The sequence below is a fragment of the Accipiter gentilis genome, chromosome 30 (genome assembly GCF_929443795.1).
Source record: "Accipiter gentilis chromosome 30, bAccGen1.1, whole genome shotgun sequence".
Taxonomy (NCBI): Eukaryota; Metazoa; Chordata; class Aves; order Accipitriformes; family Accipitridae; genus Astur; species Astur gentilis.
The window spans coordinates 15170735-15194390 of NC_064909.1; the positions used below are offsets into that span (position 1 = coordinate 15170735).

A 23656-nucleotide genomic window follows, 5' to 3' on the forward strand; every position below is an offset into this window, starting at 1 on the left:
CTTGGAAAACGGATTTATGATAGCATGCTGCATACACCAAATCAATAGCAAAGAATGCCACTACATAAATTTTAGGAACATCCTCTACGTTCCTACAGAAATACCTGCTCAGACCTTACACACAGTGGCTTTGTAGAACTCAGGAACTATGTGATCCCTTTAGTCTCATTTTACTACCAGAAACCTCACTTATCAGGCCAATTTAAGATCTACAGCTCTTTTTCTGGTGGCTTAAGACCACCTAGGCCAAACTTAACAGAAAGAACTGTAAGTTTTATTGGAGTCTCAGGCCTCCAGACCAACAACTAATCATACTCCTCCTTTGGTCAGGACTGAGCTGATCAGTACATTATTTCCTCAATGGCTTCAGGAAACCTAATTTTTAAAAAATCTGTGAAAGGACAGATTTTCCATATTGTATTTCCTTCTGAAAAACAATCAAGTTAGCAACAGCGTTCCCTTCTTGAAAAGGTACCCAGTACTTAAACCCAGAGTAAGGAAAAGGTGTTCTTGCAGTCAAGACAAAACATAGAAATTTGAGCTACTGCTACAAAGCCCACCATGACTCCACATGCAGACCCTATAATACTGCACTCTCTCTACATCTACATATCCAACATACAGTGACACTGTCATCCCACATGTACGTGAACCTTTATCAATACTTTAAAAGTGCTTTGATGTTCCCAGGATGGCCTTAGCACATTTATTATTCTGAAGATTCTCAGAAACAAAACCCTACCTGATAAATAACAGAATTCTGAACAATCTAACTTTTGAAAAGGCCAGAAGGATTTTCAATACAAGAAACAGAAACTGGGCTTACAAAAAAGAAGGTTACATCAAGCAGCAGGACAGTTGGGATTCCACCAAAAGTTACTCCTTGGAGCACTGTGCTGCCCTGGGCAGTGCTGTAGCAGTATGTCTCATTTGTTGAGTTGAAAGGTAGACTTCTATTCCAGAAGTAGACTAGATGAGAATGTCCAAAACCCAGAAAAAAGAAAGGGTTCATTTTGGTTTTCCCTTAAAAAACAAAAAGAAAAGAAAAAGTGAGACAACCATGTGAAAAGCTTGCCTTGGTATTTGTGAGATGTGCTAACATTAAAAGTACAAAAAGTGCAGGAAGAGTCAACCAGGAAACCATTTTGAAAGCAAAGTCATATTTGACAATCTTTCCCTGTAAAATATTTTGCAATAACTGACAGGCTCAGTTAGTAGCAGTGCCCAAGCAAGGATTCCAGACATCTAACCAACCATGTCCTCTGCAGGCATCCAAGGAAGACTACAGAAGACCCACACAAACTAAGCTTCTCTATCTTCTAGTCTATAACATTGAACTACTTATTCCAGCCTGGATTCTGATTCTAGGAGTAACATGGGGCATTAGATATTCCAACAATAGCAGTTTGAAGGTTTTGCTCCTAGTTGATGAGCACGTGTGAACATACTGGCTTGTGAACTTTCTATTCAAATGTCAAGACCTTGAGAATATTAACAAATTCACCACTAATTCCACAGAAAAGAACTACTACACAAATACACACGCTCCTCTCTGTTCTTAAAATATTGTGCGATTTTCCTTTTTGCATAGAATTCAGCTAAAAGAACAGCATAGTAATTACAGTTTATCATGAACAAGAAAGAACAAAGAGTATTTCTAAATTTCTATGAGAACAGCCATCTACCTCATTTTAGTCAATTGACCTGCTCAGATAAGAGTAGTAACACACAAGAATGCACAAGATTTGGCTATTGATACAAAGGTCTTCTGGTTTCAGCTGGGATAGAGTTAACTTTCTTCCTTCTTTTTATCAGTGCAAGCAATTGCTCACTTATTTGGGGGCTTTCGACTTTAAACATTTCTTTTCTCGGATCTTATTAACTTGATGATTCCCATGTACTTTACACAAAAGCATGCTTCATGCAGAACACATTTCTGACTGATAAATTCATAAAGAAAGCATACCCCACAAAACTCTATCCTTTGAAGGCAAATATTGTAGGTCCTCATCACACAAGGTCCAGGGACACTATTTTTGGGATATCATGCCTCTGTAAAAGGAATGCACAGGTCTCTGATGACAGCACTATTCTGGATGCTGAAAACAAAACAAAACCAAAATGAGGATATGAATAACTACAAGCTCTCCCTTTAAACAGTGGAAAAACAGCACGGAGAATACTTCTCCCAAAACAGCATTTACTAAATGTTGGACTGCGTGACACTGGAGAGAAGAAACGTCGTCCCAACTGTCGTGTTTCTTCACAGGAAGAAAAAAAAATACACACACAGTTGTGCCATGAATCTGTCCTTGCTTTCTAAGGATTGACATTTAGGGCTGACGGAAGAGAGACAGTATTTTTTGAATATACTTTGGAAACCTTCATCACAACAACTGCAGAGACCGAGCGCTAAATTTTAAGTAACACACTGGACCTCATCAGGCGCCGCTTCCAATTTTTGAAAGCCATTATTTTTAAACCAGCCGGCTGTCAGGAAGATAAGGGCAAGACCTCCCACGGGTGGAGTTGCGCTGCAGCGACCAAACGAGCGCGCAAGCAGCGGCACGTCGCGACCCTTCCTTCCAGAGAACGCCAGCAGCCGTACGGGCTCTGGGAAGGAGAAACCGTCTCCCTTTTTTTTGGCTGCCACCCTGACAGTGTCCCCGGCCCTCGGAGGGGCGTGGAATCGGGGCTGGCGGCACACCGGCAAACCCCAGCGCTCCTAACCGGCGCGGGGAGTCAGCCCCTCGGCTCCGCGCTCGTCTCTGGGCAAGGAGGACGTGGCGGGGGATTAGCCCCTCGCCCTGCGCCGCCCCTCCACAGGGAGGGGACGCCCCCAGGGCAGCGCCGGCCGCCCGTTCCCCGCCCCGAGCCCGCGGAGGGCCGGGGTCCCGCTGCGGCCGCTGACGGGAGAGCGGGGAGGAGGCCCCGAGGAAACACGGCCGGGCGGAGAGAGGAGCGGGAGGCGGCCGGCCCCGGCCCCCGCGGGCAGCCCGGCCCCGCCCGGCAGCCGCCCCTCAGGGCTCACCTCACCCTCTCAGACAACCCGCGGCCGGACCTGCCCCCAGGCCGCCTCACGCAGCCCCGTCCCGTCCCCACAGAGCGCCGGCAGCCCCGCTCCCGCCCTCCCTTACCTGCACCGGGGCGGCCTCGCCTCTCCTCTCCTCTCTTCTCCCTTCTCGTCTCGTCACCACACGGGGCGCGGCGCCGAAGCCGCCGTCCCGGCCCCGAAGTTACGAGCCCCAGCAACAAGTCCCGGGAGCCGCGCATGCGTGCCCGGGCCGGGGCCGGCGGTTAGAAGCCGGGGCGGCGGCCATTGGTTTCCCGCCTCCTTCCTTCCCTGCCGGGGCAGCGCAGCCCCAAAGGCGGCCGGCTCTTTCCGTGGGGCCATTGCTTGCCCCTCGCCTCTCTAGCCGCCTTTTCCAGACCCTGAAGTGCTTCCCTCAGGGAAGGCAGCCCGTAGTTAAAACAACCCGAGGGGAAGTTGGTGTCGTTTTTTCTTGCCCTGCTGCCCCTTTCCACCTGCCGCCAATGTGACATGGCGGTCGGGAGCTGCGGTCACCCGGTTTCGTTCAGCGGGATTTTGTTTTCTCGCACAGGAGGCTGCCGGAGCTGTGCTGGGAGCTGGTGCTATTTCCAGACGGCAAGGTCAGCAAGAGCCGCTGAGTCGGAGGGCAGAGTGTGCCAGAACTGCCCCCGAAGCATCGTCAGCCAAGCTTTCCCCTCATGCAGTATCGTTGAAATCGTATCTGTAATGGTTTACAAGAGTTATTTTAGTCCATAGTTTATCTACAAAAATTTTGTGCTGGATCCTAAAGACAAAATCGCTGGTGAAGGATGAAGGATTTCCTAAGTACTTGGTGACTTCTCAGTTTTAATCTTAGATGAGCGTGGACGACAGTGCTCTGGTTTGGAGGAAACCCTTGTGTGCCTCTGTGATGCACAGTATCCATTAACATTAAAAAAAAATGCAACCACGTCCAAACAGAACTTTTTATAGCAAAAAGGGAAGAAGATACGTGAGATTTCAAGAGAGATTTCACAATTCCCAATCTAGTAAAGGGGGCAAGCGTGCAAGTACAAGTGGAGCAGGCCATACACCAAGAGAGGTAGCTCTGAAGTAAATTAAGTAATAGTAGTAAAATGAATGTTCCGTGAAATAGTCAAAGCCCCTTGTCTCCACACACCTATAAAGAGAGAAATAGCATTCAAATGTTGTAAATTGGAAAAAATGAGACCTAGAGAGTTTAACTTCAAGGGTTTATGACAGAGTTGGGATGAGACTGATTCCCAGCCATCCACAAGGACGTCCTATCCTTTACGGGAGTTAATTGTTTCCAGCCAACAGCCCAGAAACGCGGTACGGCCAGGCCCTGCCGTCCACCTCTTCTCTACCCTTTCCTTCAGCAGCCATTTGACACCCAGCATTGCCAACAATCATCCTCCTCCTGTGTCTTCATCCTTTGCCCCTGACTGGCATGACTGACCTCAAAAAGCAGCAGGCATCTGAGGAAGAAGAAAATTATGATAATGATGAAAATGTAACTGTTCAGAGGGAGGCAGGGAGACCGCTTGCCTTCAAAGATTTGCACCCTACCTCCAGTCTCGTGGATGAAGCAGCAGCGATGTTTCAGAACAGCGACCCACTCTAAAAACAACCAAAGGTTCAATCTGATGTTACGCTGACCAAAATCTCAGTCATCTGTTGACTTTTATGTTTAAAAGAAATGAGCATCCTAGCTGCCAAGAAGTCAGCATCTCCTCCAGTTGACAGTTCTGCTCCTGCCTCTCCATCATCAACTCCTGATGTCCCTATGTATTCAAAATGTGTGTATTACTTTAGGGCTCTGCGTGCATACCCGCTATCCTGCTCCCTGCCACTTTATTAATCGACAGTTGCTTTGCTCTGTCAAATCATTGTTTCAGGAATGCCTGCTCAGTGGAGAGCAGCATTTGGCTGTACATGTACTATGTGCCTTCCCCCACTCCATCCCACAAAAATGGAAAAGTCCCAGTTATCTGCACTGAGAGACATTTCAAGATAGAATTTCATAATTTATCTAGCAGCTGCATTTTAGATAATCTGTGATTTTAAATTGGCCGTAACGATTATGTTAGTTAGAAAATGGCATAAAAGTTCTCAGCTCAAAGCAGAGTGGTTCAGATTCACTGCTGGAATAAAGAAATTCCACTGTTGTTGAATTAATGTTAATTATGTTTAAAATGCACTCTCTTCTACTTAGGGCTATGTTGGTGGGAAAGTTGTTTGGCATGAGTGTAGTAATTATTCTATCCTGGCTTTTCTGGAATAACTCTTCCTGTGGACAGTTTATTTCAAAACAGGAATTCAAAGTGGAATAGTTATAATCATTTTCTTTTAAATTAAATTTCACTGATGTAGCTGCAGCAGAGTAGACCTACCATGTAGGTGAAGCCTCAGTGTATGCTTGCCGCTCTTATACTTCTAGGACCAAAGTCTGTTTGCTTGCTTTTCTCACTGATTTCCTAAGCGGTTTGTACTTTTAATTCTTGCCTTATTTTTCAAAATTAAGAAGGCCTTGCTCTGGCTAGACTATCTCACTCTGTAGCGTAAAATAGGTGATATTCAGTGATCTTGACATTGTCGTCTTGACATTCTTCATTCTGAAGACTTTTGCCCAGCTACAAAATAATTTTTCCCTCTCTTTCTCACAAGAATAACATCAAGCTTTTGCCATTTGTTTTTTTTTTTTTTTCTTCCTCTGTCTAGACAGGCTCTTTAGCTAAGTGGTGTGATTTTGTTTATCTCTAATTTCAACAGCAGAGTCACATTTCCCTCCTCCCTACCTCTTGTAAATAGGGTTTTGTTTACCACTGTCTGTTCTTTTGGTGACAAAAGCCACATACTGTCATTAGTTAGCAAACCTTTAATTATGTTGCTAGAGCAGATGGAAACCCAGCCTCAGGACCTAGGGAGCAGGTCAACAGAATTTAAAATTCTTCAATCTTTCTTGTATTTTGCATGCTCCATATTCACTTCAACAGCTCTTTAGCACCAAGTTGAACAAGTGTGCAGGGTATTTACACTTACATGTGTGACTCTTCCTTTACTTTCTTAAATGACCTTATGGCTGAAGAACTCCACTGTCACTTTAGTTTGATTTATCACAGCAGGACTTCCCTTGATGGGTGAACTCCCAACAGAACATCAATAGTCTCTGGTTGTGAGTAGCAGGTGGCCTGATGCTTTACCATGCATGGCAACTCTTGCTGTGGTTTCTTCTCTCTGAAGAAACTCATCAGCCCAGCTTGCTGTTCCTTACTTATCTGCCTATTCAAATATATCTTAATGGATTTAATTCAGGCTTCTAGCCTGGCAGCCCTTTGCTGTCTTTTAATCTTTGCCTTCTTCTAGCAATCTGTTTGCAGGCCTCAGTATACCAAAGGACTTAGCGTGGGCATTATGGAGTCTTCCTTTGAAAGGCCTGAGCATTAATATGTGTATAATAAAAGCAAACAAACAGAAAAATCTAGACAGATAGACAGATTTAAATGAACTCTAATCATAATACAAATAAGCAGCAAGTGCTGATTTAAATTAACAATTTACACTTGGTTTCTCTCCCTACTTATTAATTATTTTTGTAGTGGTGCTTCTCATTCATAGATAATATGTTGATTTTCAAGGTAGAAATAGCCTTATATTAAAGTTGGAATGTATTTCTATTAATCAAGAGAATTGACTATTATACAAAATATTTAAACAAATTTATCTAGCAATATATGACAGAAATTTGCCTTGCTTTTATTTTGCATTTTGTGTCAGATAGGAAATGGTAAACGGGGCATTGGTATTGATGCTTGAGCATGATTAATTTATCTCACGATCTTCATGAAGTTGTATTTGGATGAAAACTGGAATTTTATTAAAATGCACAAGCAACTGTCATCTAAAAATAGCAATACTGAAAAGTACAGATGAAAAAAGTAAGCTTTTTACAACATATTTTGCATTTAAACTTAATTTATGAAACGGTGAATTATTGTCCCTACTTTGTGCACCGAGTTCATTGTTTTTGATCATCCTGATTATGTCTAAAGAGGCGTCCCTGTGAGTGCTCTGAGGCTTCTGTACCGATATCCCAGCTATAAACACTGCCAAACCCAGCCGCAGCAACTGCCGAACCTTGCCGTAGGCCTGCCTGGGCTAAGACAGGCCTATGCCTTAGCTGGGGGCATCGCATGGACTTCCTCATCACTCATCAGCGTGCAGTGTGAGGTTTTAAACCTCTGTTTTGCAGATAGTTGGAGCGGTGGAGAATCTTTTACTGATATATAGGATTTTTAGGTCTATTATTGTCAAAATGCAACCGCTGTTGATGTGACACACTTGGGTACAAAAGTAGGACGAGGTGACCTCAAACATGGATGACTTCATTGTTTTCTGAATCTACATATTATCTAAATGCCTATCCGTGCATTAACCCTGTGTGTATAGAAGCTGAAGGGAGTTAATGCATAGGTGGCATAGCACTAACTATAATTAAGGCAGCTCCCCGAGAGAGAGAGGGAGACGGAGAAACCATCTGTCACAATCTGGTCTCTCCCACTGAAGAGGACAGCACCTGGCCACATGACCCATTGGGTTTAGGTGAATCAGGGAGCAGGTGTGTTTGTCACCAGTGTAAAATATCAAACCACTTACAGCTTGTAATGTTTTCCTGTTCTCAGGTATAGTATATGTGAATTTTAGCGAAGAACCCTAGTGTCCTCAAGAGCCTCTGTTCTCCATAGCTGTCCTGACCTTACATAGTAACTCTTGTTGCAACAGTACTGGGGTGAGACCTGGACAGACATTAGCATCCTTCCCTTAGGTTCTGCTTTCCCTGGAGCAGAAAGCTGGGTGACTGCCTGTATAAGAGCCACAAAACGTTCCAGGAGGTTTTGCAGTCTACACCACTGGAGGGTCAAGTCAGGAGGGTTTGCTGGAACCTTGGACTGAAAGTAAATCTTTGTTAACCACCCTCTCAAATCCTGTTTTTGATCAGAATAGATTGGAGGAGGAAAACTAGTTTTTCCTTCCCCCCCCCCCCAATACTACTCAGTTTGACAACTTCTGCTTTATCCGCTCTCTATCTGCAAAGAGTCCAGTGAGATACTCAGCTTTTAGACTTAAGAACTGGGTTCCAAGGCCTCAGTGATGACCCTTCCTGGTTCACTGGCTTGACTTCCCTTAAAGCATCAGCATCAAGCAGGCTGCTTGAACGTTTATAAATGTAGTTTACGGTATTTTTCAAGTGTCAAAATCTTAAGCCTTAATATAGGTGGTTATACTTTAAATAAGTATATTTTTAAAAAATAGGAATATATTTTAATAGAAATCTGGATTAAATGGTTTTTAAAGGACTTTTAAATGGAGTAATCTTTTTTCCCTTGGGCAAAAATTCCCCCTTCCCACTTCTGGGTTTACAGATGAAAAAAAATTCAGAGTGCAGACTGTGAGGATTTCAAGGAGCTTTGATTTTATTCTAATCTCCGGTTAACTCAGAGCAAACCCGAAGCAGCAGAACTGAGTTACACTTTATTAGCTTCTGTATTCTACCTAGGAGCTTGCACCAAGAATGGTTTCTGTAGATTTGTGTGTCTCAGCCTTTAGAAATTGGCCTAATCTGTTGAATTCAGATTTTGGCTTTGCAAAGAGCCGAGAAGGTCCCTGTTACGTTTTCCACTGCAGCAGTGACCTGGCTTCTTTGCAGATACATGCCACAGCGGGCGAGCGCGGGGGGCCACTAATGACAGCAGGATGATCCTGGTGAGCCTAAGCAGGGGGTCAGGTGCTGGGTACGCGAGGTGCAAGTGTCCAGGGCAAATTGGTGATAGGATGCAAAGTGGCTTAAGCAGGAAGCCGTGAAGAGCTATCGCAAAGGGAAACAGCCATGACCAAGGGCAGTGTGGCTTTTTCCAGCGAGGATGATCCCGCACCCAGGGCCTGGCTTTACTAGAGCATGACTGGAAATGGTGGGGTGCAGCAGCATCCAACCTGTTGGATGCCTCTGAGCCATGACTGCCACTCGAGATACACTGCAGGCATGTGGGTCCTTGCTGGACACTTTTTGGCATCTCCACTTTAGGGAAGAAGAGTTGCTTAAATACTGGCCATTGCTTAGCGTGTGATCACCTGCTGGACATATTATCACCATACCTTCTGACTTTCCCATTCTCATCCCTCCCTATCCACTTTTTCATTCCTTTCTGTAGTAGTTTATTTCCTCCTCCCATTTATCCTTTCTCGTATTTCCTTTTCTGTGATGATTTTATTTTCTCTGTATCACTTTATTTTCTTTCTGTTCCATCTTTCTCCTTTCAAATGTATGCAAAGGGTATAAAGGTATTCCCTTGCATCTCTTCCAGCTGTACTTGGCATGTTGGACATCATTGCCTCATGAGTGAGAGTGTGGCCAGATCTGTGTGAAAAGAGAAAGTAATGTAGTCACTGCAAGCTGAGCTTAAACACATGGGTGATCTATGGGTCAATGGAGAACTTTCTTCCCTGTAAGTAAGCAGTAACAGATGGCAAGAGGGATATCTCTTGTTTTACTAAGATATTTTATGTACAGTAATTGTTGGAGTCTATTGGTGATTAGGGTTTTGTTGATAGAAGCTGTGGTTGGCTGGCACCTTTGAAAACCAGGTTATTTATTTTGGTATCTAAATACAGACTTGAAAATTTTGGCCAAGGCAATTTGCTCAAGGTCATTATCCTGACTCAGGGACAGAACTGGGAAGAGAGCCCAAATCTTTTCAGCTCTCCCTTCCTGTTCTCCCTTTCCAGCTCTCCCATTCTGTACAGTTTCAATAAAGCAGATGTTCATATACTCAGATTCAGTAAAGCAGATGTTTATATATTGAGATTATATACCAGATTATAATGAAGTGAGTGATCAGAATTAATTTGGGAGGAGTTAAAAGCTGGTCCTGTAAAGTGGCACAGCCACTTTGTGGGAGTTTCTGGAGGGGTCCATGTAGCGTGGGAGCACCTAGGCAAACAATTGCTGCCTTCATAACACGGGGCACCTTTTCTTTTACACCCTGTCTGGATCAGTTCCTGGGACTGTACGGGCACAGCTGAGAGACGCTGGTACTGCTGAATGCGTTGCCCTGAGATGAGCAGACCTGAGGTTTAAGGCCCCAAATTGCCAGCTCCTCCGGGGAACAGCGAGCCAGGTTGATCGTAGTTCCTTTGCGCCGTAGTTCCTGTGAAGATTAGAAGGGTTTCATATGCCAATGTAAGACCTTGAACTTATTATTCAAATTATCACAGTGAGAGCGTTTCTGAGAGGACATGAAATTGTGTTAAGAAACCAGTTCCCATCCACTTTCCTTAGGAAACAAGACAGCTGTGTTCTATGATTGCTGTGGTTTCTGGATCAGTTTCAAGGCAAGCCCAGGCAATAGTATATTTTCATGTTCCACTATGAATTGGAGCATTTTCTTATTTGGGACAGCATGTGTTTAAGAGTTTACCAACCTGCGAACATGGTGAAGTCCAGAGGTAAGCTTTCCTACCACAAGGGACTGAGAACAAATCAAGCAGTGCAGCCTCCGAAGAGTTTTAAGAGCCAGTCTTCCAAGTCTGCTGCACATCGTGCTTTTCAAATCCCTTCTATTGGATTTGCAGAACCTGAACTTCATTGAAAATACTGTTTTCCTGTAGTCTGCCTTTGAGGTGTTCTAACAGATCTGGTCAAACTGAGTAAGTATCTCAAGTTAATTCCGGGGTCATCTATGTCTCTGCTCTGATTGTAGTAATTTATTTCTAGTTTTGCTGTCACAGAGGTAAAATATTCCTTGCTCTATTTTAGAATCAAAGCAGAGAAGAGGCAGGCACCCAAGTTTTGCTCAAATCAATGAAAAATGGACTCTGAATTCCTTTTTGTGCCTTTGAAATTCTTCTCCACGTGTATGATTTGTCAAAAGACCCTGGATTCTGCACTGGCAACTGCTGAAGCTAACAGCCATGCTGCATAAATAAAACAGATTTTAGACACCATGTCTTTACTGTAGTTATTCAGCCTGGAAAGCTAACAGATACCCGCTTCAAATGCATGGCATTTCCTGCAGAATCTCATTGAATCCAAAATTAAGGTTCAGAAATGCATTTGGTTGCTATGTGGAAATATTGGCCATTCCTGGATTAATGCTTCTGAGTAAGCAAATGGCGAGGTAAGAAAAGAAAAAAAAAACACAAAAACAACTGAAGTTTGTGTTTCACGCTTCAAGTGACCTGGCCAAGTGTGGCTGGATTCCCTTTTAAAATCAAATGACCATGATGCATCTCCCAGGGTCCTGTAGTATGAATGCTAAAAGGATTAAAACTAGTCAGGTCACACAGCTTTATTTTACTCTTTACAAGGGCCATGTTAAAACCAAGACTTTATACCCCTTGTTTACATGGATATGGGTATGTGGCAGGAAATTACATAATTTAACCTGTGCCATGAAGTAAAATACCCCTTTGTGTTCTGTTTTGTAGACAAATATACAAGGAACTGTATTTTCTCCAGTTCTTTCCTACTGAAGTCTTTTTCATTAAAAAGTAATAACATACCAAAAAAGTTACAAAAGCAATACAACAATAATATAAACATTTAAGTGAAAACAGCTTTGTAGTAACTGCTTGAGTAGAAGCAGTCTATCCACACACCCTCCTTTCCGAACATTGCAGCATTGTTTGAAGGCAAAAGAAAATTAGGGGGGCTATTTTGATATTTCTTATTATGCAGTTCTCAAAGGTGTAATGAGGTACCCAATCTAGACAGAAAGGGAATGGAATGAACAGGATAAATAATAAATCAGCATAAATAGTAAACAGCTCACTACGCTTTAAAAAAATGAGTTAATGTTAATGACTTGAAATTGTATTAACAGATCTAAAATCTTTTAAAATGCATTTCATAGCCCTTTAAGACCATTCTCAAAAGAGGTGGCAGAACTCTGAAGACAAAGAAAAGACGCCTGCAAAGTTCAATGCAATGTTTACAGCCAGTTAGGCCAGGCTCTTTCTGTTTAAAGAGGAGGAACAGTAAGCATCGGGATGAGGGATTGTAGTCTGATCCAGATCGTCATTTCCAAGGAGATTGTTTGGTACCTCTTGAATCTCCTGGCTCCCCTGGAAGCCTCTCAGACATCCTCCCCCAGTATCAGCCCAGCTCACCCAGAGCTCAGGCAGGCAGGTCTGGTGTTGTTGCTGGACCCATTCAGAATTCCACTTCATTACCTTTTTGATCACAGCACTAGCGTGCTGTTAACATCAAGGAAAAAAGCCATGTGCAAGTAATTATTTTGAAACTGAATACATCTAGGTTCCATGGTGTAAAACCTACTGACACACAATAGCCCCAAAGTCACTTTAGCAGCAGATGTTACAGATGGAAAACAACTATATAAGTAGTTTAGCTCATTTTCCTGCTGTTGCAGGTATCTTTTTTCCAATCAATGTATCTGCTAAGGCACTGCCAAAGTTAATTTTAAATATCTCAGTGAGGACTAATGGAAGCCTTTGGGCAGCTACTCCACACACCATCTGATGTACCAAATTAGAGAAGTCTAAAGTATTTATCGACTCTATCTTGTCATGTCTGTGCGTGTTATGACTTAATTTTGTCTTCTACAACCTTGCACTGTTTTTTGTAATTTTCTGTGCAAGGAGCAGCCCTTTTTCTTTTTTTGCACTACACTAACAAATTACTATCTTGCATGACAGCTCACAATGCTTAGCAGAAGAAGTTCCTTTTAGATCTCACTCATCGTGGCCTTTCATCTTTATTTTTTGGCCTGCAGAGGAAAAACATCTTCTAGTGAAGTTAGTAATGCAAATTATTCAACTTCCATTAACATGTAGTTCATAATCTTTGTGCCTTTGCAGCTTCTGCTGGTAACAGAAATAAATTACAGCTGCTAGAATATAGCATTATTCTTTCTCTATCTATCTGACTTGGGAAAAAGTGATCCGTTTTCTCTTTTTCTTAGCAGAAGAGGAAAGTCTGTTCAGTGAAGCAAAAGTTATTAGAGCTGAAACTAACTGGAGGAAATACAATCCATAATTAAGCCAGGCTACTCGCTGCCGGAGATGCAATAAGAATAGTATTCCAAGTGTATTAGCATGACAGGAAAACGGGGGGCACTTCTCAATTACTGGAAGGCCGCTTGCTACGGAAACTTGGCACAGAATCTGCAAGGGGTGGTTGTAGAGAGCGATGAGGTCTCCCTTCAGCCTCCTTTTCTCCAGACTAAACAACCCCAGTTCCCTCAGCCGCTCCTCGTAAGACTTGTTCTCTCTAGACCCCTCACCAACTTGGTTGCCCTTCTCTGGACACGCTCCAGCACCTCCATGTCTTTCTTGTAGTGAGGGGCCCAAGACTGAACACAGGACTCGAGGTGTGTTTGGCCTCACCGATGCCGAGTACAGGGGACGATCACCTCCCTGCTCCTGCTGGCCACACAATTTCTGATACAAGCCAGGATGCCGTTGGCCTTCTTGGCCACCTGGGCACGCTGCCGGCTCGTGTTGGTGGTCGTGCACCAAACTTCCAGAAGTCCATAGAGCTGGTCAGCCGGAAAGCTGTGTCAACCTGGAGCCCGTCTCTCTTGATAGCACCATGTGCGTTAAAGCCTTCCGCTGCCACATTTTGCTCCAGCGTGCCTGACACCTCCCTCGCACGCAGGTTCCCTTCGGACAGACGGACGGACGGACGTGCTCTGGGGCAGGCAGCTGAGGGGGTTACACACTGAGCCCTCACGCTGACGTTCTCTGGAGCACGTTGGTTAAAGCCCAACTCGGCAACAAGCACCGCCGAGGGCAGGGAGAGCTTGTGCAGCCTCCCAGAGCCTCGCCAGCCCTGCCTGGCCCCGAGGTGGGCTCTCACTTGCATCACTAAGGCAGGAAAAACATACTCCTAAAAAAAGCTGATAAACTTTTACAGTGTAAACACACAGCTGCAAAGAGGAAAAAAAAAAAAGGCAGCATTTTAACTAGGCAGATAAATGGGCTCTTATTAGAAAATTTAGTGGTGCTCCTACAAAATACAGCTATTTCTCAGTAATGGGGACATTCCTTAATGAAGTGGACTGTGGTGTAAAGCAAGTAATTTAGGGCCATATGCTTATTTATCTGATTCAACAGCATTTGCTAAATGTCAGCGTTTTTCCTAGCAGCCTTTTCTGTAGCCATCGGAGTGGTAACAAATCCTGCTTCCCCAGCTACAAACAAGGCACAGACTAGGGTGGTAGGGAGGAGACTGCTGAGGGGACAGAAAAGGCTGTATTTAAACAGTTGTGTTTGCTTTTCTGTAAAAAAAAAATATCTTGGAGATCTCTTTTCTGCCAGAACACTGGCACTTTGCAAATGCTGCCAACACAAACCCCGCGAGCAAGCCAGCTGACATCAGCTGACCAAGGACATGGTGGGACTTTGGACATTTTATCCATTCCTCTTCAAACAGGCAGCCTTTTGTCTGGGCCGTTTGACCAAAACAAGCCTGTGAGTAAAAGCAGAAGCCTGCCTATGGAAGGCGTGCTTAAGTTGACGCAATCTAAGATACACAGCACCAGAAATTACATGAACTAAGCTCAAGATCAAACCAGCTTTGCAATATCTCTCTCAAATGAATTGGGGTTTTTAGTCTACTGGATACACTGTGGGATAAATGCATAAGGGAACATTATCCCCAATTGCTGCCTGCGGCTTCACCACCAGCATTTGTGAAAGGAACCCAACGCGACATGTGATCTGTAAGATATTTCCATTCGAGATGGCCAGTTCAGTCCGGCCTAGACTGGTGATGAGGAAAAGCAGGCTCATGGCCTTGCCGAGATTAAATGAATTGGATAATTTCTGTATAGCTCAAGTAAGTGATTGTTTGCATCACAAAACTTGCTACTGAAACTGGCTCCTTAGCTGTCAGGCAGAGTAAACGTTAGGGACTGAGGCTGTGGTCGCAGTGTCTCTGGCGTGATACCTGTGCGCTATCGGATCACGATAAACATGATTTGGCTCAGACATGGGAGACAAAGTTATATTTCCCAGAGTTGTATTAGCTAGAGTTCACAATACGGATGTAAAGTCCATTTTATGATTTTATGCTCACTGGGGTGGGGGATGCATGGAAAGAACAAGGTAAGTCAGGCAATACCTAATCAACCAAAAAGCCTTTTGGCACAAAAATTAACACGGCCAAATTTTTGGACCAAATCAGAAGCAGAAGAAAGCATTTAGTGCATATCAACACTCTGCACTGAGTGGCTCTGCTCTTTAAAGTCTGGCCCTGGGAGCCAGATAAGAGCTGGATGTCTTGTGTTATCAGGCCATATCTTATGAAACTTTTCCACGCCAGACTCTTGCAGAGCAGGCTGAGGCCGTGGGGAGGACACATGCAAACTCCAGCAAGCTGCACCAGCCCCACAGAAGTCCTGGGTGCTGTTATTCTGGCTCTGTACACTGAGCAAGTTATTCATGCCCTGAAGAAAGAGCAGCTGTCTCTCGAAGTAGAGGAGGATGGAAAGCCACCACTCTGGCAAGATAGTTTCCCAGTATCTTTCAGCAGGCATATGCCATTTTCTAAGCCATTTTCTAACAAGCATAGCACAAATCAGAGCATTTCTAGACTAGGCCGGTGGTAAAGTGGCAAACAAATGGGATAAGAACCCTGTGGCCTCCTCACTTGCTCTTTGTGCCAGAAGAATTTCTCAAATTTCTCAAAGGTCTTGCCTCTGTGGAATAACAGAGCCTTACTGAGGAATTACCACTCGTCATTTTGCGTCGTCCCTGGAACCACACGGGACGGACAGAGTGAGGCATGCGTTGCCCTTCTCTCCTTACACAAAGGCAACATCAACATACAGAGCTGCCTTTCTGGCGGGGGGACAAGTGTTGCGTTGTGTTGCACCTCCAGCCGTGCTTGCACCGAGGGCAGGCTAAGCCACGAGCCAGGCGAATGCCATCTCCTGCTCAAGCCACGAGCCAGGCGAATGCCATCTCCTGCTCTTGGTGACACCTCGCTCTTGTGCTGCACAGCTTGAGGGGTGGGAAAAGGAAATGCTTTTTGCCTCGGTCACTGCTTAGAAATTAGGCATAGACCCAGTTTGACTGAAATGGGGCTGCTGTCTGCTGGCGGTGGGGTGGCTTTCCAGCAGTAGGCTTGGTGACCTCCTCACTCGCTGTCTGGACTTGTTTGACACAGGGACGGTCCCTGCAGAGGAACAGGGGTCCCACCACCAGCACAGACTGTGTTAAAGATGCCTCTGAAATCCCACTTGAAGGTGTGTAGCCTGGGTTTAAAATGCTGGTGGGAATATTGAGTTTGAAGCACCAGCTGGTGGCTGTTGGGGTGTGTTGGTGAGGCAGCACGAGAAGGGCATGCCTTCATGCATGTTTTTTTCTGCTTTTGAAACCTCTGACCCAGCACTTCACATGACCAGTCTATTCTGCAGTGTTTTGTTAGCCATGTAAAACTCGGTGTGGTTAAGACTGAAAAAGAATATGAAACAGAACTTCTACTTGAATTCTTTTTTAACTTGGCAAGTTTATACCTGCATCTTAACCACACTATTTTTACTTCCACACTCCTAGATTCAAAAGACCTTGACTTTGGGGAAAACCAGACCAAAGTCTACATAAAGATGTGCTCTCATTTCTGTACGCTATGCCTGTTGCACAAATCAGGGCATTTCTTGGAGCACACAAAAACTGTTGCCTTTCACATCACTCAAGCAAAGGCTGTTCTAATATGGGCCAAACTGTAACACAAAATAATTATGTCCATGGAAATTCAAATCTTGCAAAACTAAATATTCAGATCCTCACTGACATACTGCAAATACATTTGAAACATTTTTGCTTCCCAGGATAATAGCTACATAATTAGGCTAAGCCTTTCACACTTTCTCTTTGAATCCATTGGATTTATTTACCAAAAATCATTGCATAGATACGCCCAGTAAATGTCTTAGAGAACCGTTTGTAACCAAATTAAAAGCTTAAATACAGAGGTTCTCTCTTCACTAAGTACTGGCTTTTATTAAAACTGTGAGTTGCTCATACTTCATCCCTTGCAGCCTCTTTAAATCCGCTGCTTGACATTTTTAATGTGCCATGCTGGTTCTAATACACATTACACAAAAAGAGCTATTATAAAATTCCTGACTTTTTCTTGTTTGCATGACAAAGAGGGAATGGCAAATCCTCCAATTGCACCAGATAATCACTCTCCTGTGAAAAGCCTACAATCCACATCCTCTGTTTTCCTCTTAGCTGAGTTTCAACCGTGTTTGGTCAATGATTTTATTTTACGTGTGAAGCCCATAAATCACCTTCCAATACACATTGGACAGTGAAGAGCCCTGGTAGATTAGACATCAGCCACAGGAGAAATCACATCTGGATCCAGGAAAGCCGGGTGCTGCTGGAGCGATCAGGCATTTTCATTTCATGTTATCATGTTTTTTTGAAGAGCCCTCACTACACGGTAGGACCACTCTCCGAAGCGAAGACTAATTGGATGGATAAAGGTTTACAGGATCAGGTCTTCTGACAGGAGAGAGAGACCGTTACAAATCCGTGAACTGCAGTTTTATCTAGGTGACTGTCACTGTATAAACATACGAAATTCACTGCTGGAACTGAATTAGCCCACAGTTACAGAACATATCCGAAGGAAACTTTGTCAGCCACCTGAACACTGCTTAGATGCAGTTTGTTGCCCAAGCCTCCAAAGCGGTTCATCGTGTGATCGCCTATGTCCCATCCCATGAGAACCAGTAATGTGCCCTTTAGCTGGAGAGGCAGTCCAGAGGGAACAGCCGGCTGTACAGTGCCTTCCTAAGAGGCTGAGAGGGTCAGCAAGATTTCAGCAAGGAACCCCTTCCCTCCTCTTATTCACAAGAGCAGGAGTTTTTGACCTGAGTTGAAGTTGAGGCGGTCAAATGAAGTGGATATTTTTCACTGCTATTTGTGTCTTGGGAATGAATATAACAGAAACTATTGATTCATTCAGAGAAAGACGCTACACAAAGGGAAAGATTAAAGAATGTACTGCCTCGGGCCATGCACAAACTTAGTTTGTAGTCTATGTTTCCATTTTAGCCTTAAAACTCAATTCAGCGAAATAAGGTGCCCCCTTAACATCTAACAGATGCTTTATCATGTTTAAGGAGACAAGTTTCTTAAAAGAGTATAAAGACAAAATGAGCAGTAACAGAAGTGTTTAGTTAGGCTCTTTCAGATGGCTTTGTTGCCTTTCTCTGTGCACAAAACAGGCTGTCTTGGCCGACACTTGTTTTAATGAGGGATGAACCACAACGGGGTGCTTTTGTACAAGTTCATTGCGTCGGGTCCTCCAGCCAGACTTTTCTCAGGGCACACCATTCAGCCTGGACATTGGAAGAAACTGGACCAATTTTAAATCATTTACAGAGACATGAAACTGGACCAATTTTAAATCATTTACAGAGACATATGAAATCCAAAAGACTTTTGATGCCGAAGTCATTTGTATGTATGCTCAGGCATGTTACTGCTGAAGAGGATGAGAATCTGCCCCGAGTGCCACGCTCCTTCACGCTTTTACTGATCACATTTTATTTTTTTCATTTCACTTCTCCCGGGATTGGTTGCATCTTATGCCAGCAAAGGCCAGGGAAGCAAAGGAGGTGAGCTTCAAGTTTAAAGGTTGACTTCAAGGCAAACATCCGATCCCCCCCCCCCAGCCTCCAGGTCAGCTTCTCTCTCCGGCGACAGCTCTCTGTTGTGGTTGTTAACAGCTTTCAAAATACCGATATTCTTCATCCACGCTGTGGAAAAGCAGAGTGGTTTCTCACGTTCACTGAAAGGTGATCTGCCTTTATATAAAGCCGCCTTCTTTTAAGCACAAGTATTATGAAACCCACAGGAATCCATAAAGAGTGATGGGACATATTTCTAAAATGTCAGGCCTGTGCATCTTCCACCTTCTGTGATTCAGAAGCAGCATAAAAGGCCATAAACCATTCAACTGCTGTGATTCACTGCCCTGATTCACACGCTTGATACAAATATTCAGAGATCAAAGCGGTACCTACCCCCTAAAAAAAAAGATTTTAAATGATTTTTTAATGCTTGCCATAAAGATGAACTTCCAGCTAAAGCATTATTCTCCTGACTGATATTGGCTATTTTAGGTAGCAAGTCCCCTGCGGTAAAGATTGCCGCTTCCTTTAAGAATCATATGGTGCGGTACATAAAGCAATGTACTCTGCAGTTGTGTTTCCTCCCTGACCGAGGCTGAACATGAGACACTGATCACTCAGGCGTTTTCTGGGCAAAAGTTTACAGGGAGTTAAAAAAGGATGGAAACTTATTCCCCGTGAAGGAACCTGGAAGCTCCCCTAAACCTTCTTGTATTAACTTTGTAGCAGATGAAGGTGTTAAACTGGCATGTGTCTACCGACGGGGGAGTGATCCTTTTAAGTCCTCTGCTTCGTCCCCACTTGTGGAATTTGTTGTGCCAGTGGGACAAGGCTGGCTATAAAACTCGGTCCCACTCAGGCAGCCTGCCACCACACCTCTGCCGAGAGCAGCCCCGGGGAGATCCCCCCTTCATCTCTGCCGGGCAGGCGGCTGCGTCGCCGACGGAGGAGGATGGATGCGAGGTTCGCCCAGATGCTCTGCGTGCTCTGCCTGGTCGTCACGGTCGGAGCGTTTACCCAGGAAGGGTTCAAGGAGGTGTTGCTGAAGCGGCTGGGGCTCTCTGAGGTCCCTAAACTTCATAAGAGAGACTTGGTGGACCTGGTTGTCCCAGACCACGTAAAGAACAAATACATCTCCATGCTGAAGCGCCACAGGGTGAAGCGCCGAGCTTTGCCGAGCCTGGCCGGCATCCTCAGAGGGATCCCTGGCAATGCAGGTAACATTTCGGCCGTCGCTGGCGGGAGCTCACAAAGCCCTGTGCCGCTGCCAGGGGAAGCTGCCCACGCTCGCCCACCCGGCCGCAGGACGGGCAGGGGCAAACCCACGGGGGGAATGAGGTTTGGGTCTGGCTGCCAACCTGAGCTGGGTAGAAGTGCATGTAACAGCATCTTAAAGATTAACACACGCTTGTAACTCCTTGCACCTGGAGAGGGGGTCCCATAGTCGTCGCAAAGAGCAGGCTGCTGCTGGCGCTTGATGAATAGAATAGAATAGAAAAGCCTTGGTACCCAGGCAACATTTTGAGCAGGTAGAAAAAAGACGTAAAAAAACCCCCAAACGTCAGTAGGCAGTGCAGACCTTGCAGATTTTGGGTCAAAACTCCAGAAAGTCCTCTAATAGGAATCACACCTCTTTGAGGATGTTTCACTCTCCCCCTCCTTTTCTTTTTTTTTGGTCTGGGAAAAAGTATCAAGGAGGAAATCAGCTGTACAGGCACAATGGTGTCTGTACAAGGACACTTAGAGCTTGTTTCACTTTCAAAAGACATACACAGCACCCTGGGCAGCAAACGAAAACACTTTTTCATTGCAAGTGGTGCAGTTTCCTGCTTTCACACCCAGGGCTGGCACAAAGAGATGTGCACCTTTCAGGGTTTGCTCAATTTGGGGTCAAATTATATAGGACACTTCTTTCCTCCAGGTTGCAGAGACTCAGACGGTAGGAGAAGAATTAGGGCATTTGCAAGACATTGGTTCAAGTATGCATTAGAAAAGGTGTGTTTAGTGGCTGTCTCTGCCACAAGGGCTCGGTGTGGGAGCATGGAAAGAGTGTGTGTTGTGATGATAATTGTGGACGAAGTGTGGGGGCTTTGCTCACCAGGATGGCAATGGCAGGCTGTCTTTTTTGTTCCCAACGTGCACTGGCATGGCAGGAGAAGTCCTCTACTCTGACACCACCACGCGCCAGAACCTGATCTTTGACATGGAGGGCAGAATACCTAAAAACAGCGAAGTGACGATGGCTGAACTGAAGCTCTTCAAAAAGCCTCTGGACAGAGCAAACCTGCCTGCCAAGCAGTCTCACAGGCCCGTCTCCAATGCCAGAGTCAGCGTGTACTGGGTGCAACGGCAGCACGATGGGACCAACAGGACCTCCCTGATAGACTCCAGGTAAGAAAGGGACCTCTCCTGCAGGCAGGACTCTAGTTACAGGGTATGGGTCCTCTGGGCCGGGTTCTGGGTGTCATGTGTTTGTGCCTCTGGTCAGTCTGATGGGGTTACATCTGTAGAATCAGGCTCTATAGCCTCTAAACCCAGAATGAGTTCGTAAGAGCGGATATTAGGTCAAGACTGCAATATATGATGATTCATTGAAATAATTTTCTGTGTCAAACGATGCTGCGTACTGCTAGGTCTTCCCCTCTAAAACCCTCCACCTGGTTCACTTCTCCCTCACTCTCTAACTCACATGGGTTACGGGCTGCTGGCATTCTTTCCATTGGCCATTTCAGTAGCTGATATAAACAAGTAAATTATGCAAAAAGCATCTGATTCTGTAGCTTTGAGCTCTGTGGAAGTTTTACAATCCTCGAAGACAGAATTAGACATCAAACCAGTTTTGTGCATGGGTAGAAACTTGTGGCCTTAATGCAGCTAGGGCAGGAGCAGGTGGGAGCAGTGGTGTTTACCAAGCTGTCGTCACTAATGCTGAGGCTGCATATAATCCTGCACTGCCGTATTTCTGTGTGAGCATGAATGAATGCCTTGACGTGAGCACGCACAAAGGGTTTTATTTAGGCCTTCAGTGTCTGTTAGATTTGCATGCTTCTTTTTGAGGTGTGAGTTAATTACCATGGGTGCTCGCCCAGAGCGCTCAGCAAAAATTATCGTGTAATCAAGGCATGTGACAATCTACGGGAAGCAAATAATTCTGCTGCAATAACAGGGCTGCTAGCCTGGGCTTTATCTGATGGGCTTTTCTCTAATGCCAAGTCCTTATCGCACAGGCTGGTTCCTATACGCGAGTCAGGCTGGAAGAACTTTGATGTGACACAGGCCGTGCATTACTGGCTGCGAAACAAGAGACGGGAGCCAATGTTCCTGGAGGTCTGGATTGAAGGGGAAAGGGTAGGCAGCCATGCCTCGGAAATGGCCAAAGCTGTGCGTTTCACTTCTCAGGACCCCAAGGATAAAGCCCTAGGCAAACCTGAACTGGTGCTTTACACCCTCGACTTGGAAGACTATGGGTACGTAAACCTATATCAGTACTGTCTCTGGTGCAGCTTTGCCCCTGAGTTATTGCACCGCGTGTGCCAATGCCGGGTGTGCAGCTCTTGCCCTTGTGAGTAAACTGCTGTGAACAGAGGAGTTAGAAAGTTGCTGCTCGCTCAATCACACCTCTCCTCTCCCCATACGTGTTGTCCGAATATTCGAACGAAACCCAAGCATGGCCCACATTTCACGTCTCAGGGCCCGCCCGTGCTATTAACAGGGGGGATTATTTCTCCCACCTTCCCGGTTTCCAGTTACGGCACCAGTTCTTGTTTCTCCCTTGGCGCGCAGGGGTCCCGGGGACTGCAAGGAGGAGGCGGTGGTGGGGAAATCCACTTGCTGCCGGCAGAAACACTATGTCAACTTCCGCGAGCTTGCCTGGACGCAGTACTGGATCATCGAGCCGGCAGGGTACCAGGCTTACCAGTGCTCGGGGGGCTGCCTGCAGCCCCCCAGCCCGCTGCGGCGCTTCGGCTACGGGGAGCGCACCTGCGCCGTGGCGGAGAGCTCCCCGCTCCCCATGATGTACCTTGTCAAGAGGGGCAACCGCACGGAGATCGAAGCGGCCGAGTTTCCCAACATGATCGTCGAGAAGTGCAGCTGCGTGACGGACGGCATGGCGCTGGTGTGAGACGCAGGCGGCCAGCCAGGGTGGTCACCCAGTCCCCCGCTTCCCCGCAGCCCTGCTCAGAGCCACCCCGGTCCCCAGCCGTGGGGCCGGCGATAAAGCTCCCACGCGCCCCACTACCCTGCAGAGAGGGTGCGATTAAGGGCACCGTCTGTATAGATGGGCTCAGAGCAGCATCCATCTTCACATATACCTATGTGAGGGGTACCTATGGAGCCTAACGCTTCTCAGGGCCCCCTTCATGCTAGCCAAACTTCACTGAATTTGATGGAGCTGTGTCCGATTTATTTTGGTCCCCACCCCGGAGTGTTCCAACCAGCTACAGGCAAAGGAGAAGCAATCATCACCAAGTGAAGAAGTAATGGGTGGGTTCAGCTTTTCATTCTTAGACTCCTGGTTTTAGTCCTTGTCTGTCCAAGTCCGGTGTGTGGTGAACTGGAGAGCAGAAGCACTTACATGTATATATTGTATTCACACAAGCATACACACATGTACATATATATAGTATATGAATATATGTATGTATCGTTTACATACATATTGGATATATACATACCGTCTACATACATACATATATGTACATAAAGTATTGTCTATGTTTAGAGCTCAAGGGAACATATATATGTGCGTATGTATCGTATGCATATATACATATATGCACATACATAAAACATTATCTGGAAGTCAAAGGATTATATTTTTGGCCCCTGCTCCATGGGCTTAGCACAGTTTTAGGCAGAATTTAGAGTCCTGAAGTCAATGGGAATATTAGGACTTAGGTTTGCTCACGTGAGTAACAGTTTGTAGAATCAGACCCTTATTTTTCTGGTTGTG

The 23656-nt window shown here is 45.3% G+C and overlaps 2 protein-coding genes across 5 annotated transcripts in view; one reads left to right on the forward strand and one right to left on the reverse strand.

The window, feature by feature from the left end:
- The window catches only part of TMEM63A (transmembrane protein 63A), a 42507-nt gene extending 39260 nt beyond the window's left edge, over window positions 1-3247 (reverse strand). For 3 of the 4 annotated variants that reach the window (XM_049833447.1, XM_049833445.1, XM_049833448.1), the window contains exons 1-3: window positions 3138-3247; window positions 1967-2099; window positions 827-1023 (exon numbers count right to left, since the gene is read on the reverse strand). In XM_049833447.1, coding sequence (XP_049689404.1) covers window positions 827-1012 — 186 coding nt within the window. In that variant the 5' untranslated portion in view covers window positions 1013-1023; window positions 1967-2099; window positions 3138-3247. The remainder of the gene's footprint in view (window positions 1-826; window positions 1024-1966; window positions 2100-3137) is intronic. The other variant, XM_049833446.1, reaches the window with a different exon arrangement.
- A 16407-nt stretch (window positions 3248-19654) lies between these two features.
- Window positions 19655-22825, forward strand: LOC126052729 (left-right determination factor 2-like). The gene is made up of 4 exons (XM_049833807.1): window positions 19655-19919; window positions 20859-21093; window positions 21930-22169; window positions 22486-22825. Exons 1-4 carry the CDS (start codon window positions 19655-19657, stop codon window positions 22823-22825), a joined length of 1080 nt encoding a protein of 359 aa, XP_049689764.1.
- Window positions 22826-23656: the final 831 nt, after the last annotated feature.

Bases quoted from the DNA above. Each gene is read 5' to 3' on its own strand.
- LOC126052729 (XM_049833807.1), top strand. From the start codon at position 19,655: ATGGATGCGAGGTTCGCCCAGATGCTCTGCGTGCTCTGCCTGGTCGTC. The intron at 21,094-21,929 runs GTAAGAAAGGGA...CTTATCGCACAG, and splicing joins ACCTCCCTGATAGACTCCAG to GCTGGTTCCTATACGCGAGT. The intron at 22,170-22,485 runs GTACGTAAACCT...CTTGGCGCGCAG, and splicing joins CTCGACTTGGAAGACTATGG to GGGTCCCGGGGACTGCAAGG.